This window comes from Corticium candelabrum, chromosome 10, assembly GCF_963422355.1.
Source record: "Corticium candelabrum chromosome 10, ooCorCand1.1, whole genome shotgun sequence".
Lineage (NCBI taxonomy): Eukaryota > Metazoa > Porifera > Homoscleromorpha > Homosclerophorida > Plakinidae > Corticium > Corticium candelabrum.
In genome coordinates, this window is record NC_085094.1 from 1,788,149 (window position 1) to 1,804,799 (window position 16,651).

The following is a 16,651-nucleotide window of genomic DNA, read 5'->3' on the forward strand; positions in this document are numbered from 1 at the left end:
TCCTGCCTTCGTGACAACGAACAGTAAAATATTTTAAGTCGGCATCATGATGCTATTTTGGATATGGTGATGGTTCTGAACCCCTAGCTCTTTAAGCATCTCATGCATGTCATGCACTGCTTTAGCAACTAGAACAATGAAGCATGTTCCGTTTATGCGTTTACGTTTTTGCGTTGTGCAGCAGCAAATTAATTCATTGCAGATGGGGCTAACGATAACACCGAATCGTCTGCAGGAGGAACGACAACAAACGGCACACTTCCATCTTTGAATGCAACAACAAGAACTCCTCGTATCGATACTAGCAAGACTTCTACGTCAATTACTCAACAAAAGAAAGTGACGGTCAGATTCAATCAGGAAATAGTCCTTCTCTGCAAAGATCTAAAATACAGCACTACAATGATATCTTGGTTTAAACATCAAGAGAATTCAACGAGCGATATAAAACATAAACTGGATATAAAAAGATATCGCTTGGATGTGACTAGTCAGGGAGGCGGAGGCACTTACAGCTGTCTTGTTACTAACAACTCATTCAGCGTCAATAGGATATTCGTTGTCCACGGTTAGTATCAATTAACTCATACACATGTATTGTGCTGTAAAAAATCTGTGTATTGATTGTATTTTGTTGTTGATAGCAAGCATTGCATTGTTAAGAAAAACATTAAATACAACTCGCATAGTGACTTGCAATTTGCAAAACAACGGTATTTTATTGTGTGAATAACTTTTTGAAGCAGAAAGCAGGAAATTTAAAATTCTAGTAAAGCAGAAACCGCGTTACCAACAAATTTCAGTCGTCTAAGATAAATTCTTCATCAAACTTAAAAATATTATAATCACCATTTCAACTGCAAAGTGTTGCTCGCATTGCCAAATAAGGCTGCCACAAGTACAACGCCGTTGACATAAACGATGTCCATCAGTAGGTCATTATGATGGAATGGGTTTCTCGTTGACATGTAGATGAAAGGGCAGGGTTGTCCACAGCATACAAAAGGCACGACGGAGCGCCATGCCTTGGCTCCCGCTTGGTATAGGCCCGCCGTGCTTTACTGAGTAGGCAGAGGCTACTATAAGGTCCGTTCACACATTTTGCGTGGTCTGGGAAAATTTGTAGATTTCGGAATTCTGAGCATGTATGTACAAGCATGTACGGAAAGCAGCCGGAGACAACTGGTAACAAATAGAGATGGGGTAGCTACGATTATTTAACCCCAAAACTGACAAGTTCCGCATTGTGATGTGTAAAGCGCCATCCTAGACTCGCCTCGTTTTGACATAAGCAGATAAGCTAAATGTTTAATTGCATTCTTTTAGAGTCACCATACACTGATTTAATTAGCTGTCTTAGTAACAGTTGCTTTGAGTCTACTGTTCTCTATTGTAGCTATGAAGACAACAAACTTTGTATTCTTAAAATTTACAAAGTTGTTTGAGGCAAGCAACTAATTCTTTGCATACTATTTTAGTTCTTTGCCTAGAGGGCCTGCGATGTTTAGTGTGATAGTAAGACCAATTAGGAGGATGACTGCCATATGGTATGAACTTGATTGTAATACAAGTACTCCAAAAGCAACAGCGGTTGTCATGCGCCGCCGCCCACAATTGCGTCCGTAGCAACTGCAGTTTCCCCTCTAGCATCGCTAAACGTTTTGAATTTGGGGTGTAACTACTGCAGAATATTAGATTACTTTAGTTAGAGAACTAACAATAAACAGGTTAACAATAGAAATAAATGAGGAAGACTTGCCAGAACTGCGACAAGATTCTCCATAGAGACCGAAAAAATGATAACAATGACTAGCACAACAAGCTTGATTCTTGTTGCTATTTTGTTGGGAGCATCTAGGCGAATCTATTGTAGCAGAGTAGGTAGATAGAGTACAAATTAATGCGGTCTGTAGATATGTTGCCCCTCCCAATCACGTGTCCTCGACTGATTATGCAAATCAAATATCTATTGCTCGAGCTCTCAAAATTTCTCACAAGCTTTAGCGGACTTTTTAGTTTGACGGTTATTCCAAGTTGTGATATACTGCGATGTGTGAGTCATACTAATCCTTGACCTAAAACCCCTCCTTTTTTTAGCACAATGATTGTGGTAAGTCCTTGTGAGAATGTGCACACACTCGATTAGTTTGGCGAAAGTGAGTGTTCCATTACTGAAAGACAACGTAGCTGCCAGTCTACTTCCCCATGACGCTCCATCAGAGTTAATTTCCGTTTGTGTCAGTGGCGATGGTAACTATCTCTAAGACTGTCAAGCAAGTTTGATTGGCTTCTATGTTAAATTGCGTTGGGTTAAAAAATTATGGTGGGGGCGTGGTCACGAGAATTTCCACCCTGCCTTACAAAAATCCTGGGGACAACCCTGAAGGGTCTAATCAAAAACCAAGCTTTAGAAGAACAAAGTTCCATGGCAGTCTGCTATTGAAAACACAGAAACCATGCAGTCTGAGTTGGACTATGTCCGATGTCCAGCGGTCTTTGATAGCATCGCCACGCTTGTGTACTGTATGTGAACTTATCCACAAAATAGATCATTTGATAGGAAAGTTTATAATAATTAAAGTGTCTGGAGTAGTAATCGGTTAGTTGCTTTCAAATTCAATTGTTTACAACTAAAACATTTAATTTGCTATGATAACAATTTTAGATTGCTCTGTACAATAATAATTGTCTTTGTTGCTTGCAGTTACTCCTTCTATCGAGATATCACCTTGTTGCCAAATTGTTATTGCCAACGAAACAGAAACAATAAATATCAAATGTTTAGCAGCTGGATTTCCCACACCAACAGTAACTTGGATTTTGCCTAACGGCAGCGAATGGCTAGTTGAAGATCTCAAGGAGTACAACGATACCGCTGGTATTAGTTCACTGGTTGTCACTGCGTATGATGGAGGTAACTACAAATGCATTGCAAACAACCGCAATGGAAATGCTGAACAAACTGTGACTGTATTTGGTAAGTAATTATTTAAATTTTTGCATTGTCTTATAGTCATCAGGAAATTTTAATATTTTAGTCCAACCGCGAATTTTACCCTTTGATAATGATTCTCTAGTAGTCACAGTTTATAGATCATTTGATAAGAAAGTTTATAATAATTAAAGTGTCTGGAGTAGTAATCGGTTGGTTGCTTTCAAATTCAATTATTTACAACTAAAACATTTAATTTGCTATGATAACAATTTTAGATCGCTCTGTACAATAATTATTGTCACTGTTGCTTGCAGTTACTCCTTCTATCGAGATATCACCTTGTTGCCAAATTGTTATTGCCAACGAAACAGAAACAATAAATATCAAATGTTTAGCAGCTGGATTTCCCACACCAACAGTAACTTGGATTTTGCCTAACGGCAACGAATGGCTAGTTGAAGATCTCAAGGAGTACAACGATACCGCTGGTATTAGTTCACTGGTTGTTACTGAGTATGATGGAGGTAACTACACATGCATTGCAAACAACCGCAATGGAAATGCTGAACAAACTGTGACTGTATTTGGTAAGTAATTATTTAAATTTTTGCATTGTCTTATAGTCATCAGGAAATTTTAATATTTTAGTCCAACCGCGAATTTTACCCTTTGATAATGATTCTCTAGTAGTCACAGTATATAGTAACGTCAGCTCTGTTCCGTGTACTGCTGTTGGATTTCCTCCACCTGATGTGTACTGGTATCATGGAGACAAGCAATTGTCTACACTTGTATCATCTCTCCATAATGTTGACAGAACTACAAAAAGACGAACTCTTTCTCTTGGAGAAGTAGACTGGTCACACAAAGGAGAGTATTCTTGTACTGCCAACAATACAATAAAGAAGAATAAAGCAAGTTTTGCCAACAAATCCATCTTTCTAAAATTACTCAGTGAGTTGATTTCAACACGCTTCAATAACCAGTTATGTGACGTGTTTGCTGAGCAGGTGACATTAAATTTTCCTCATTCAATTCAACTGCTGATGGATATGTGGGCGACAATCTAACGTTATCATGTTCGGTCACGGGGAAAAGTGAGCACGAGCTACGCTGGACAACTGAAAATGTATCACTAAGCAATGAAACGAATTCGACGACTCAATTTACAATTAGTAACTTAGAATTAGACTACGGCAGCAAAAAATATGTGTGTGAAGCGCGCACCATCGCAGATAACAAAACAATTTATTCGAGCGTCCGGATAAGAGGTAACAAACATTGTCAAGTTACTATATATAGTCTAGTTAAGTACGTGTGCATGTAATACTTGTTTACTCGCTTCTTTTGTTCATTTGCAGTTTTAAACGAAACCGTAAGGTTTGATGATATTAGCGTGTTTCTTGGCGGTAAGAACACGTTAGAATGCATCTTTATGGGAAAGCCTCAACCGAAGGTGACAATAGAGACTTCAGGAGAATTGCATACTGATGCAAAAGTAACCGCACTCGACGGAATGAAAAACATCTATAAAGCAGTAATTCAAAAAAGAATTAAATGGAGAGATGCGGGAAAAGCCTCATGCAGAATTTATTATGAAAACTCAACCGTCCAAGTAGTTGGACATGCTACTGTTAACAGTGAGAACAGTTACAAGAAAATACGTATACGAGGTGTTATTCGGTTTGCATTCCATAGTTTATCCTTACATCACGAGTCATCCAACCGAAGTTATTAAATCCTTCAATGATACACAACAATTTGAGTGCACTGCTGCAGGATATCCTCTACCTAAAATTTATTGGCAGAAAAAACTAAATGGACAAGATTACCATTTCGTTAGCGAAGTATTATTAATGGCAGCAGATGTTTCTGATCACGAGATATCTAGCACACTCACATTGAACAAGTCGATCTCGTCTGCTGGTGACTATCGTTGCATAACGACCTCTTCTGTAACGAATCCACAAAGCTATCCAGAAAATCGGCCAAACGTTTCCAACCCTGTTCAATACATTGGTGAGATAATAAGAAACACATAGAAAATTGTGTATATTATGTGCAATTTCTATTGCAGTAAAAAGTGACGCTCGAATCATTTCTAACGATCCAATTGTAGCAAGGTCGGGAGAGACGGTAACAATCACCTGCAACGCCACAGGTTATCCTCTTCCGCAAATTCGGTGGTCACATAAAGAAGAAAGCAATATGATTGAAAGTTCAAGAGAGAAAAAAAGCGATACATCTATAGAAAGCTACCTTGAAATCCCAAATGTAACAGTCGATGACGGAGGATCATACTACTGTACAGCCAGCAACATAGGTGAACAGAGTCAAGCAAACATTAATGTTAACGGTAAGTGATATACATAACAGTTTTGTTTCATTGTGGTGTACCGTATGTGCTGCATATACTATAATTGTTATGCCATAATAGTGTCGAATCAGGCCGGTAGATTTAATTAAAATTATTTATACGAAGTGATAACTAACCAAGAACCTTTTATGACGTCTTCAAAACGTCACTCAAGCTCATTTTTGACGGTTATGTTGAATGGATTTATAGAAAACGTTTGAGCTATTGATGTATATCGCATGCGTTGTACGTACTGATTTTCTAAGTTCCTGCGATTGTTAAATAAGACTAATTATTCTAAACATTGAACACATAGTCTAAAAGATATTACCAACAGAGAGGAAAGCCATAGAAGAGCTATGGCTAAACTTTGGACCTTATAATAATATTTCTTTGAAAGTCTAGCTTACGAAGCTTGCTACTTACTGCACACTTCATATTGCCATATACACAATTCTGTACTTACTTACCAAGCCAAAGGATTGTAGTCTTCGTCCCCGTGCAGCATCTTGCTCCACCCGCAATAAAAATTTACAGTCATTATATTTATTAATCGTTTTACTTCTTTATATTGCAACGTATTTAACTAGTAAATGGTCTTACGAAGAATCTAAAATGAAAGACGGCGGAAACATAAATAAGCAGGAGTTTAGTCACGTTTAGTGACATCTTTCATTGTAGTGTTTTCTGCTCGTCAGTGCCTAGATTAAGTTATATTCTGGTAGATCTAAAGTAATATCAACTGCATTAAATTATACATGCATTAAAGTTAATTAAATTAATGATTGAATTTTATTCTAAAGTTAAAGATGTTGCAGATTATCTTCAATGCTGAAATAGCTTTTCTTAGCGTTTTTTCAGGTAGGATATAAGGGCATGTCGTAAACTTAGCGCATGTACAGATGTACAATATTCGATGATTCTGAAAACTAATAATACAACTTTACTATAATGTTAAAGAAGATGGCGAGCTACAGCGAATCAGTCTCTGCTTGCAGCGCAGCACAAAACAACTGGCCTACGTATATGTCAAATGCGTGAATGTTCTGAAAATAGTTTTGGCAAAGATGTAAAGAACAAGACTTGTGCACCAACACTAATGGCCGTCATGGCAACTCACGCCTACTCTCCGCTGAAAATTTTACATCAGCGTCCAAAGCCTTCAAATTTACCCTTCAAAAAAAGAGATCGTGGAAACCCTTACTGTACATTTGGCGCCAAACCGGCCGGTCATTAGCCTAACCAACAACTGGATGAAGAACGTCTCTACATACGTGGCCTTGCAGGTTGCAAAAACTAGCGCAACATTGCAATTTGAGCACATTTTTGGTAGTAGTCTTGTGTGGCTGTCCTGTTTGCGTTTCTTCAAGTTCGGCGCGGTACGACCAGTCTATAATAGCGTGCTCGGCTATGCCTTGCGCGTTATAACGCCGTGTGTACTTGAAAAACTCAGAGTCCCCTTAAACATATTATATAAGCATGATCGCATCAGTGATTTATCGCTCGAGTCGGCGCTGCTCATTCTGAGACCCGACACTAAACATATGGAGATAAACTCCCAAACTAGAAAAATCGTATGACAAATCTTGGTGCATGCATGGATTTATAGCATCTCCCGTTAAAATAAAATGGCCGGAAAGTGCACTGACCGCCTTGGTATAGTGACCCACGCAAAATGCCATCTCCCGTCGATAAACCTATAGACTACCAAACACTTCAACAAGATGGTATTATTATAGGTAATCTCGCGGGCGTCATCGTAAGGGCCTTCTACCGAGAGAGGGTAAATCCACTTATACTCTGCGATGGTAATTCGCCGAGTAAGTGTGCTCGCTGCAGTCTAGTATAAAGGGTACCACGTTCAGCCGCACATTCGGTTAGCCACGATCAAAATGCGGGAGCGGGCAGGTCGTATCAGTTTGACTCCAAGCACGCTTAAAAATATAGGTACTGGCAAAAGGTGGAAGGAAGCCTAATGGTATCATTTTGGTAGCGGGATCTAGGTGGATAGATAGAGCCACCCTCGCAGCAAAACGTGAAAACGTGAAGAAATGGAGAAAATGTGGGAGCGAGGTACGTGCTATCATTGTAGCTCCCTATATTATTACTACTGAAACACTCTGTAGCAAAGAAACTCAGAGAATTGCTCAATAAAAGGGGAGACAACACATAAAATTGATTAACAGAACTCGCTAATTCTTATGAATACAATGACTGCTAAATACCGGTCATTATTATCTATCGTTACTAAGATACCAGTTTCTAAGATACACAATATCCTCTCTCCCTAAAAAATAACATGATAATAAATCAACACTCTATCCGTAATTGTTTGGAACAACGCTGGTGCAGAGCTAATCCCAAAGGGAAGTCGACGATACCTAAAAGGCCTTTATGTGTATTGATCGCAAGATATCGTTGACTGTCCTCATCAACTTTAAGTTGATTATAAGCATCAGTTAAGTCTAATTTTGTAAAATATTTACCACCAATCAGTACACTAAATAAGTCACCTGGAAAGCGCAATTGGGTGCTCATCGAATGTCGAGTAACGATTGAGAAGCTTGTAGTTCCAGCAAATTCTAACGTACCAGCTAGATGACTTGAATACGCTGATAGTCGGAAAGACACATAGAGCTGTATCAACAGGTACCAAAACACCTCGTTTCTTTGTCTATCTAATTCCGATTCAATTTTTATCCGAAGGTGAATTGGCGGTCTTCTATAAGGAAAAAACGTTGAGTTCAGCATCAGGTCGAACATGGATGCTAACTGACTGACTAGAACATCCAAGATCATCACCAAACACTTCGCTGAATGTGTCTATAGAACTCGTTCTAACCGACATTGAACTGCAACGGTCTTTCAACAGAAAGCGTTGCTTGTTGATTTGTCAAGGACGTGAGCAATGCATACTTGAGAAAGACCTGTCTTTCTTACCCATGCAATCCATGCATTCCTAAAAGATTTGATCCTTTGCCTTGCTTCAAATAGAACAAGATAGTTATTGGAGGAGTATTGCCAAACGTCCTGTGTTTGAAATGGTGCCTTTGAAGTATACCCAAGTTGCCGGACGCGTGTCTGAGTCTCTCTGTATTCTTTGATAGTTTCGGTTTTCCCAACGCTACCCAAGACTTCTCATTAACGAAACGTCGGCACCAGTGTCATCTCGAAATTGAATCTATATTTTTCAATGATAACATCGACGACCACTTTTTTCCAGCAATACGGACGTTTTCAGCCATCGCAACCTCTTTACACACAGAATCGCGATACCTTGTTCTGATCGAGTCCGAATTATTTGCGCAGCTCTCATTAGATTCTGAACGTTTTGCTTCAGCCACTTCCCTTTTACTGTCTCGACGTTGCTTTGAAAATATTGGTTTCTGCAAATTGGTAAAGTTGTGACATCCAGATTTTAGATGACCGTAACTGTCACACTCCGGGCAGAATAATGATCTTTGATGATCTTTCAAGGAGCACTCTAAACTATAATGGTCTTTGACACCACAGATACAACAGAAGCCCCTTCTCGTTTTAGTCTTTCCTATCTGATCCAATTTTAGTGTGCCTCTTATCTACGAATTGAGCCAATTGATCATAACTGTCTCGTGTGGCTAAGACATTGTCCTTAGCTCCTTCAAATACCAAAGCATGTGCCAAAACCTGTTCCAGACTCCTATTAAGTAAGTCATCTATTTCATAAAACTGTTGCAACATCTGATCTTCTCTAAAGCCAGCGAAAAGTATGTCACGAAGACGAAAATGATACTCAGCAGCAGTAAAATGGCAGTTGGAAGTTATCTGTTTAGTCGATCAAAATGCAACTGCTCGTACTCATCCGGCTGTTGTTTCGAAGATACAGACGGACTCTCTCTAGCATTACATTTACTTTGCGACAAAAAAGGATCTAACCTATTCAATCCATTTATCCGTAGTATATTCATTAAACTCTTTCAAAAGAATAGAATGCTCCAAGCGAAGGCGTAGCTCTTCATAAAGGCACTTAGTGAGTAGGTTTCGTTTATAGTTGCTTCATTGATAGTATATATGATCATGTTTGTCAACTGCATAGAAAATTTGAAGAAGTATCTTACCCAGCTGTCAAAGCGTCAAAGGGAGTCTTCGTTTGCCTCTTCTTTGAACGAGCCAATCAATTTACAAAGTCTCTCAAGTTTCTTGAATCCTAGGAGCGGCTTTGCTATTACACCTTAGCGCAACACAAACGGTTCGCAGCGCCAGTCTGTGGCGAGGAGACACAGAGAATTGTCCAGTAAAAGGGAAGACAACACAAAGTGGATTAACACAAACTCGCTAATTCTTGTGAACGTTAGGATTGCTAAATAGCCGTCATTAACATCTATAGTTACTAAGATACTAAACTACTACAAAATCTATAACGGCGCGTACTTTGCCTTCATCTGCTCTCACCCTCGTCGTATAAGTGTGTGGGTAAAGTATTTGACCCCATCCGACGCAAAAACACACTTGGAAGGGTTCAAACGTAAGACTTGTTCGCGACAGCGTGATAAAACTTATCGCAAACAAAGACCATTCTCTTCTCTTGCGGAACCTCACACTACGATGTGATCTATCCCAAAAAACAGTGACAGCCATATGTCCGTCTCAATATCTTTTTCGTTATTCTCTGTAACATCTCTGGCCCAGGAGCTATGCCAAAAAGCAAACATTTGAAACGATATCGCCCAAACGGAGTGATGACCGACCGTTCTCCGTTCGAAGCACTCGGGAACTTGCCAAAGGCCGGAGGCTGACTCTAAAGTTTTCAAATATTTTGCCTCGTGAATTTTAGCGAAAAGCTCTTCACAAACCGGTAATTGACGTGTTCTCTTTCAACTGCTTTGTATAAACTTAACAATACTTATTCTAACCACCATTTTTCAATACCGATACCAAAAAATAAACGCATGAAAGTCGTTGGGCATAAATGATTTCTTCTGCTATTATTCTCATCAGTTATATTTTTGGACTCTCTCAGTCAAAGAAAGAGACCTGTCTTTGACTTGCAACAGCATGAGGTATAATTGTTCCTTCAATGCATCAGGAACGAGTATTACAGGAATTATATTGCATGCATTCAGACGTAACGCGTATTAAAACCATAGCCAGAGGTGGTCCCACTTTAATGAGACTATTGAAAATCTGGTAAGAAACTTGCACAACTTGTCAGAGATCCCAACACCATGTAAAGCTCATTCTTATTTTTGAAGATGGCCGGAAACACCGTGGAACCATCTTCGCTTTGATTTTTCAGAGCTATATCACCACTTGCTTGTGCCCACTCCAAATAGGGCAATTAAGCAAATACCTCAGAAGACCAATATACAGTAACAGCTAAAATAATAATAGGTGCTCATTTCATTCTAACCTGTGCGAGCGAGCACGTACCTTACTTGTTTGATTAACTGTAGAGTAGAAAAAAAACCTAGATGATATTCCAATTATTAGCTACGAACAGCATTAAGTAAGTTTAACTGTCACAAAAACTCAAACGCTATATAGCTCAACGCTGCTTACGCCTAATTAAATATTGCTGTCATAGCCATAATCACAAAATGTCAATTTTACATCCATCGAGGAAAACTAACAATTTTTCAAAATAATCAATTTGTAACAGCTGTACCTTGGGTGTAGGAGTGGTGAAAAAGCGCCCATGCTTAACATTAAGTAAGCAATGTTTCCATGGCGATATTAGCAGATGTCGACTTTCATTATATTAGCTATTTCTTGACTAGAAACAGCATTAAATGTCACAAGAACACCATTAACTGTCACAACGAACAGAAGCTAGACAAGTTGACGCTGCTTACGCCTAATTCGATATTGTTGTCATAGCAATAATCACAGAAAGACGTCACATAACGGAAAGTGTCAATTTTTACACACTAAGAAAAACAAAGAATTATTGAAAATATTCAATTTTTAACAGATGTCCTTCGTGAAGAGTGGTGCAACGCAGCCGGAAAAATTTCCAGTGATGACTTCTATGACGTATGCTATTTTATATTTACCTTCTTCAAAACTAGCAAAGAATAATTCGAATTTATCGATTCCGAAACCAGGGTGTAGGGGTGGTGTGGCACTGACGTGGTACGGAAGGGCATTCAGTGTACCTCTATGACGCATCAGAGAAATTCGCTCGCCTCGTTCGCTCGCAATCAACATCAACTCTATAAACACTAGCCATCCGTAGGCTATTTCTGAGCTCGTCTCAGATAATGCACAGCCATTCAAAGCTTTGACACTGTTTTACAACCTAATGGCATTCGGCAAGTCAGGAGTCATGTTTCCATCCTGTTTCTAACAGGAAAACAGAAAGAGCTGCTCAATCTTTCGAGATTGTAAAATCCACCTTACATTGATCCTTTCCTCAGTTAGCAGCCTGGATTCTACGTTACAGGATGACCACAACAAGGCAATAATCTTGCGACTTTCTTAGGGGACGCTCATTTTACAGTCGGTTAGATCATATTCACCCATCCTTAAATGTCACTGTGATCAAGCCACAGAAATGTTAATCGTTCCAGCAAAGCAAGAGTCATCCTGCGATCTCTACCACAGGTGACAACGTATTTGCCAAAGAATACCGCATGCCATAGTAGAGCCTAGAAATAGCCGTCAATGCTCAGGTCCAAAAATTACTAAAATTCAAATTCCACTAGGAATTGTCACGTGGTAAAGCGTGTGAATCAACTGCTTCCCTTCTTAATTCTTAGTATAGATAATCTTTCAACCTCACTCAGCACCTCCAAATAGTAAATGAAGCTATGTTCTACTGGACGCTTCAGAGCTACGAACCCGTATGCGTGTGCGTGTGCGTGCGTGTGTGTGTGTTTGTGTGTGTGTGTGTGTGTGTGTGTGTGTGTGTGTGTGAGTGTGCGCGCGCTTGTGTTTATTGTGAATATCAATGTAAATTTTATTATCTATTGTAATTATCATTAATTAATCATTAGCTTGTTGCTAGAAATGTACAGTAATTCGCTGAAAACACAGGAATGCGTCGATGTGACTAAAGATAATTAACTAAATTAAAATATCATCCACACTATTTCGAACTCAGCACATGCACATGCGTAACTCTTGCACGGAGCGGGCTTGCCTTATCCACGTTAGTTCTCAATTTTGCATGTAAGTGCTCTTGCATCACTTAAAGTTAACTACTGAGGTGATCTCGATTAGCATGCTTTCGTTGAGCCGCTGCTTTCGTTCCGATAATAGAGATTGATCTCGTACGTCTCTTAGTTACATGGGAAATACTGTGTAGTGACCGAATCCAGAAGAAAGCAGCGCTACGTTTCCTACAAATCATCGTTTCAAGACGACGTCGATCGTTCATCATCAGTCCTACTTACAGCTAAAACATATTGCTCTCTTGAAGATCGCGGAAGATGCATGCTGGTCGTGCGCAACGCTGCATGCATGGTCCCATGGGACCTTCGCTTGGCTTCTTGAAGAACAATGAATTCGTTTGTTCTGCGATTCTTCTGTAAAAAATGTAACAGACGCGTACAACGATTACCTGAACTTTACTCTGCGCTTTTCAGTTTGATGACGGTTTGACCTTATTAATGTTTTTGCTATCTCAGCATTTATATCATACTGCGCGGGATTATTACGTCATTTATTGTTGATGTCCTAAAGGACTGCTGATTAGTTCAACAATTCCCGAGAGTGATTTACGCTGACTACTTAAAAGGACCGATGATTGGCTTAAAAAATCCCCAAGCGTGACACACCCTTACAAGCGTACATACTAGTAATTGAAGCTGTGTTTACACCGTCGCTTCTACAGCTATGAGCCTTCAAAGTCCGGAACAGCATGTACGCTGGGAGGAGTAATTGTCGCAAAGAATTACGAATACACACGCTATTTTCTTTCTAGACGTGCTACCTAAAAAATGTATTTAAAATCCTACATAGCGACTGTCGTTTCGTGTGACCTCAAAGTCCGTAGTCGTAAGTAAAGCCATCGTATATGGAACATAAAATCTCTACTGGTTACGTAATGTTAGATTCCCGTATAAATATCGTAAAACCAAGAAAGCGATCGATTTTGGGTCAGCAGTTGCAGACATGTGAATTCTGTTATATATTTCCGACAGGTCCTAGCAATCGCAAACATAAATTACACCGTTCTGGTAATAAAACTCTGTCATGAAAGTTTCGCGCGTGCGATTGGCTGTGCGTCCATTGTCTCTGGTTGCCACGTACAACATAAAGGAACTAATGCTTCGTGATTGGGCCACACTAAGGAGGCGTGGCACATTCCTGTAGCGTGACAGACATAACCAGCCAGCCAGCCAGCCACATAGTCCCCAGACCGGAAGTCGGTTCAGCTCTATACGTTTAGAGTACGCTACTCGCCAAGTCTCGTGACTTTTACAAAGTCCCTTTTCTTCTAGGCTAATAGTTAAACTAGTAATGAAAGCTGTGTTTACACCGTCGCTTCTACAGCTATGAGCCTTCAATGTCCTGAACACCGCGTAGGCTAGGAGGAGTAATTGTCGCGAAGAATTATGAATATACACGTTATTTTCTTTCTAGACGTGCTACTTGTAAAATGTATTTAATATCTTACATAGCGACTGTCGTTTCGCGTAACCGCAAAGTCCGTAAATAGTCTGTAGTCAATAGTCTGTAGTCGTAAGTAGTGTCATCATATACGGGATATAAATCTCTTCTTACGTAATGTTAGATTCCGGTATAAATATCGTAAAACAAAGAAAGCGATCGATTTCGGGTCAGCAGTTGCAGACAGGTAAGTTCTTTTGTTTATTTCCGACAATTCCTGACAATCGCAAACATGAATTATACCGTTCTGGACGAAAACTCTCTCAAGGAAGTTTCGCGCCTACGGTTGGCTGTTCGTCTATTGTCTTTGGTTGCCACGTACGACATAAAGGAATTAATGCTTCGTGATTGGGCCACACTAAGGAGGAGTGGCACATTCCTGTAGCGTGACAGACATAGCCAGCCAGCCAGCTAGCCAACCAGCCAGCCAGCCAGCCAGCCAGACACATAGTCCCCAGACCGGAAGTCGGTTTAGCCTTATACGTTTGGAGTACGCTACTCGCCAAGACTCGTGACTTTTACAAAGTCTCTTTTTTCTAGGCTCATAGCTGAATAAACGTAGAAAGAAACAGACATACGGACAGACAGACCGGAAGTCAATTCAGCTTGTTAAAAGTGAGCTTCTCGCGAAGCAACCACCACTTATTGTGATGTCCTTCCGTTACGCTAGTAGATTAATGAACCAATACCACAGGACACTCAATTATTGAAACTATCGATTCCCTAAAATATTACACCTGAACTATTTGCTACTTTGGGGTGTTTCCAGAAAACTTTTGCAACAGACCATGAGTGACTGTATTACAAGCAATCCAGGATCGTCAATTCAATCACCAAACTGCAATCTTCCAAGACATTATCCACAACAGATCATACCACCTCTCCAGTACTAGCGAATCTTACACAAGAAGTGAGAAAGTTTACTTTGCATTACTTTGAAACAAATTAGCTCAACAGATTTGTAGAAAATTAGCTACCGTACTTGAATCGTATAGATATAATAGACTGTTAGAAGTTGAGCTGTGTAAAAAACAATTTGGCTTGGGGAAAAGAATTGTGTTAGAAACTATAGCGCATGTGCAGACGTACCTGGAAACTATCAGTAGTACACGCCCCAACGGCCAATAACGAAAACACTAAACTTAAGACTACAGCTTGTTTCCAAACGTACAAATCAACACCATAACTCATTTACTGAAATAGCGGAGTTTGCAAGTGCATTTGCAAGAGCACTAGATTACCAAATATTTGTAACATTTCTACACTTGTGACTCCATTTTTAGTGAAACCTTCCATCAACATACGACCTTGTTGTGAACATGTTATCGACAAGGAGAAAATCAATGAGATTAAATGTTCAGCAACTGGACTACCCACGCCAACAGTTACCTGGATATTTCCGAACGGCAGCAGATGGCCAAACAATGAAATTCCTAACTACAATTCTAGTTCACTGGTTTTCACGGAACAAGACGGAGGTAAATACACATGCGTTGCAAACAGCAGTATTGGAACAGCTGTAGAAAGTGTCACGGTATTCGGTATGTAAAAGTATATTGTTAGAAATTTGTATGGCATTATATTCAATACGGAAATCTGCTCTTTTATAGTAAAACCACGAATTGTACGCATTGATCCTAACATTCTAAATGTTACGGTACATACCAACGTCACCTCTGTGTCCTGCATCGTTGTTGGATTTCCTCCACCTGATGTATATTGGTATCGTGAAGATGAAAACCTGTCTGCATTTGTATCACCTGTCTATAACGTTAACAGAACTACAACTAGACACGATCTTTCCCTTGGAAAAGTCTATTGGTCACACAAAGGAAAGTATTTTTGTACTGCCAACAGTACCATAGATAACAAAATATTCTCCGACACGAAATCGGTGTCCTTAACTCTCCGCAGTAAGTTGATGTCAACACGCGGTTTACTAACGCGTGATTTACTATGTTTGCTGAACAGGCGACATTGAATTCGACTCATTCAAGTCAATTTACAATGGGTTGGTAGGCGAACCACTCAAATTATCATGTTCAGTCTCAGGAAAAAGTGAGCACGTGCTACGCTGGATATCGGACGACAAGTCAAATAGACTAGTAAAACATAATCGCACGGACGGAAACACACTTGATTTTACTATCGACAAACTACACTTCACGGATGCAGAAAAACAGTTCGTGTGCGAAGCGCACACCGGCGAAAGTAACGAAAGAATTTATTCAAATGTCAGCATACGAGGTGAGAGATATTATTCTTATATTACGAAATAACCGTGTTTGTATGCGTGTGCACTGTAATATTTTCCAATTTTATGTGTAGTTTTGAATCCACTCATAACTTTTGACGGAATGAGCGTGTTTTCTGGCCAGACGACACCTAAAAACAAAAATGTACTAAAATGCGGTTTTGAGGCAACTTCTCAACCAAACGTTACGATAGAAACCGCAAAAGGAATGATTTTACCTTCACGAGTATTGAAAAAGAAGGCTAAACAATATAGATATAACGCCGAACTTAAAATTTCATTTACCTGGAAGCTTGAAAATGCGGGAAACGTTTCATGTCGAGTTTATTATGAAAACTCGAATGTCGAGGCAACGGCACAAGCTACTGTCAACAGTAAGAACAGTTACAAGAAAATACATATACAAGGTCTTAATCAAATATATGTTTACATTGCACAGTTTATCCTTTTATCAAGCAAGGTCCAAGTGACGATACAAATCTGTTCAAAGATTTTCAAATACTTGAGTGCATTG

At 39.5% G+C, this 16,651-nt stretch overlaps 1 protein-coding gene across 1 annotated transcript in view; it reads left to right on the forward strand.

Annotated features, from left to right (window-relative positions):
* LOC134186039 (hemicentin-1-like) overlaps positions 1-15,748 on the forward strand; it is a 20,055-nt gene extending 4,307 nt beyond the window's left edge. Inside the window, exons 11-21 of the mRNA XM_062653946.1 lie at positions 203-568; positions 645-713; positions 2,705-2,977; positions 3,250-3,522; positions 3,584-3,889; positions 3,946-4,206; positions 4,297-4,575; positions 4,634-4,954; positions 5,013-5,291; positions 15,167-15,361; positions 15,663-15,748. Of these exons, the coding sequence (XP_062509930.1) occupies positions 203-568; positions 645-713; positions 2,705-2,977; positions 3,250-3,522; positions 3,584-3,889; positions 3,946-4,206; positions 4,297-4,575; positions 4,634-4,954; positions 5,013-5,291; positions 15,167-15,361; positions 15,663-15,748 (2,708 nt within the window). The remainder of the gene's footprint in view (positions 1-202; positions 569-644; positions 714-2,704; positions 2,978-3,249; positions 3,523-3,583; positions 3,890-3,945; positions 4,207-4,296; positions 4,576-4,633; positions 4,955-5,012; positions 5,292-15,166; positions 15,362-15,662) is intronic.
* Positions 15,749-16,651: the final 903 nt, after the last annotated feature.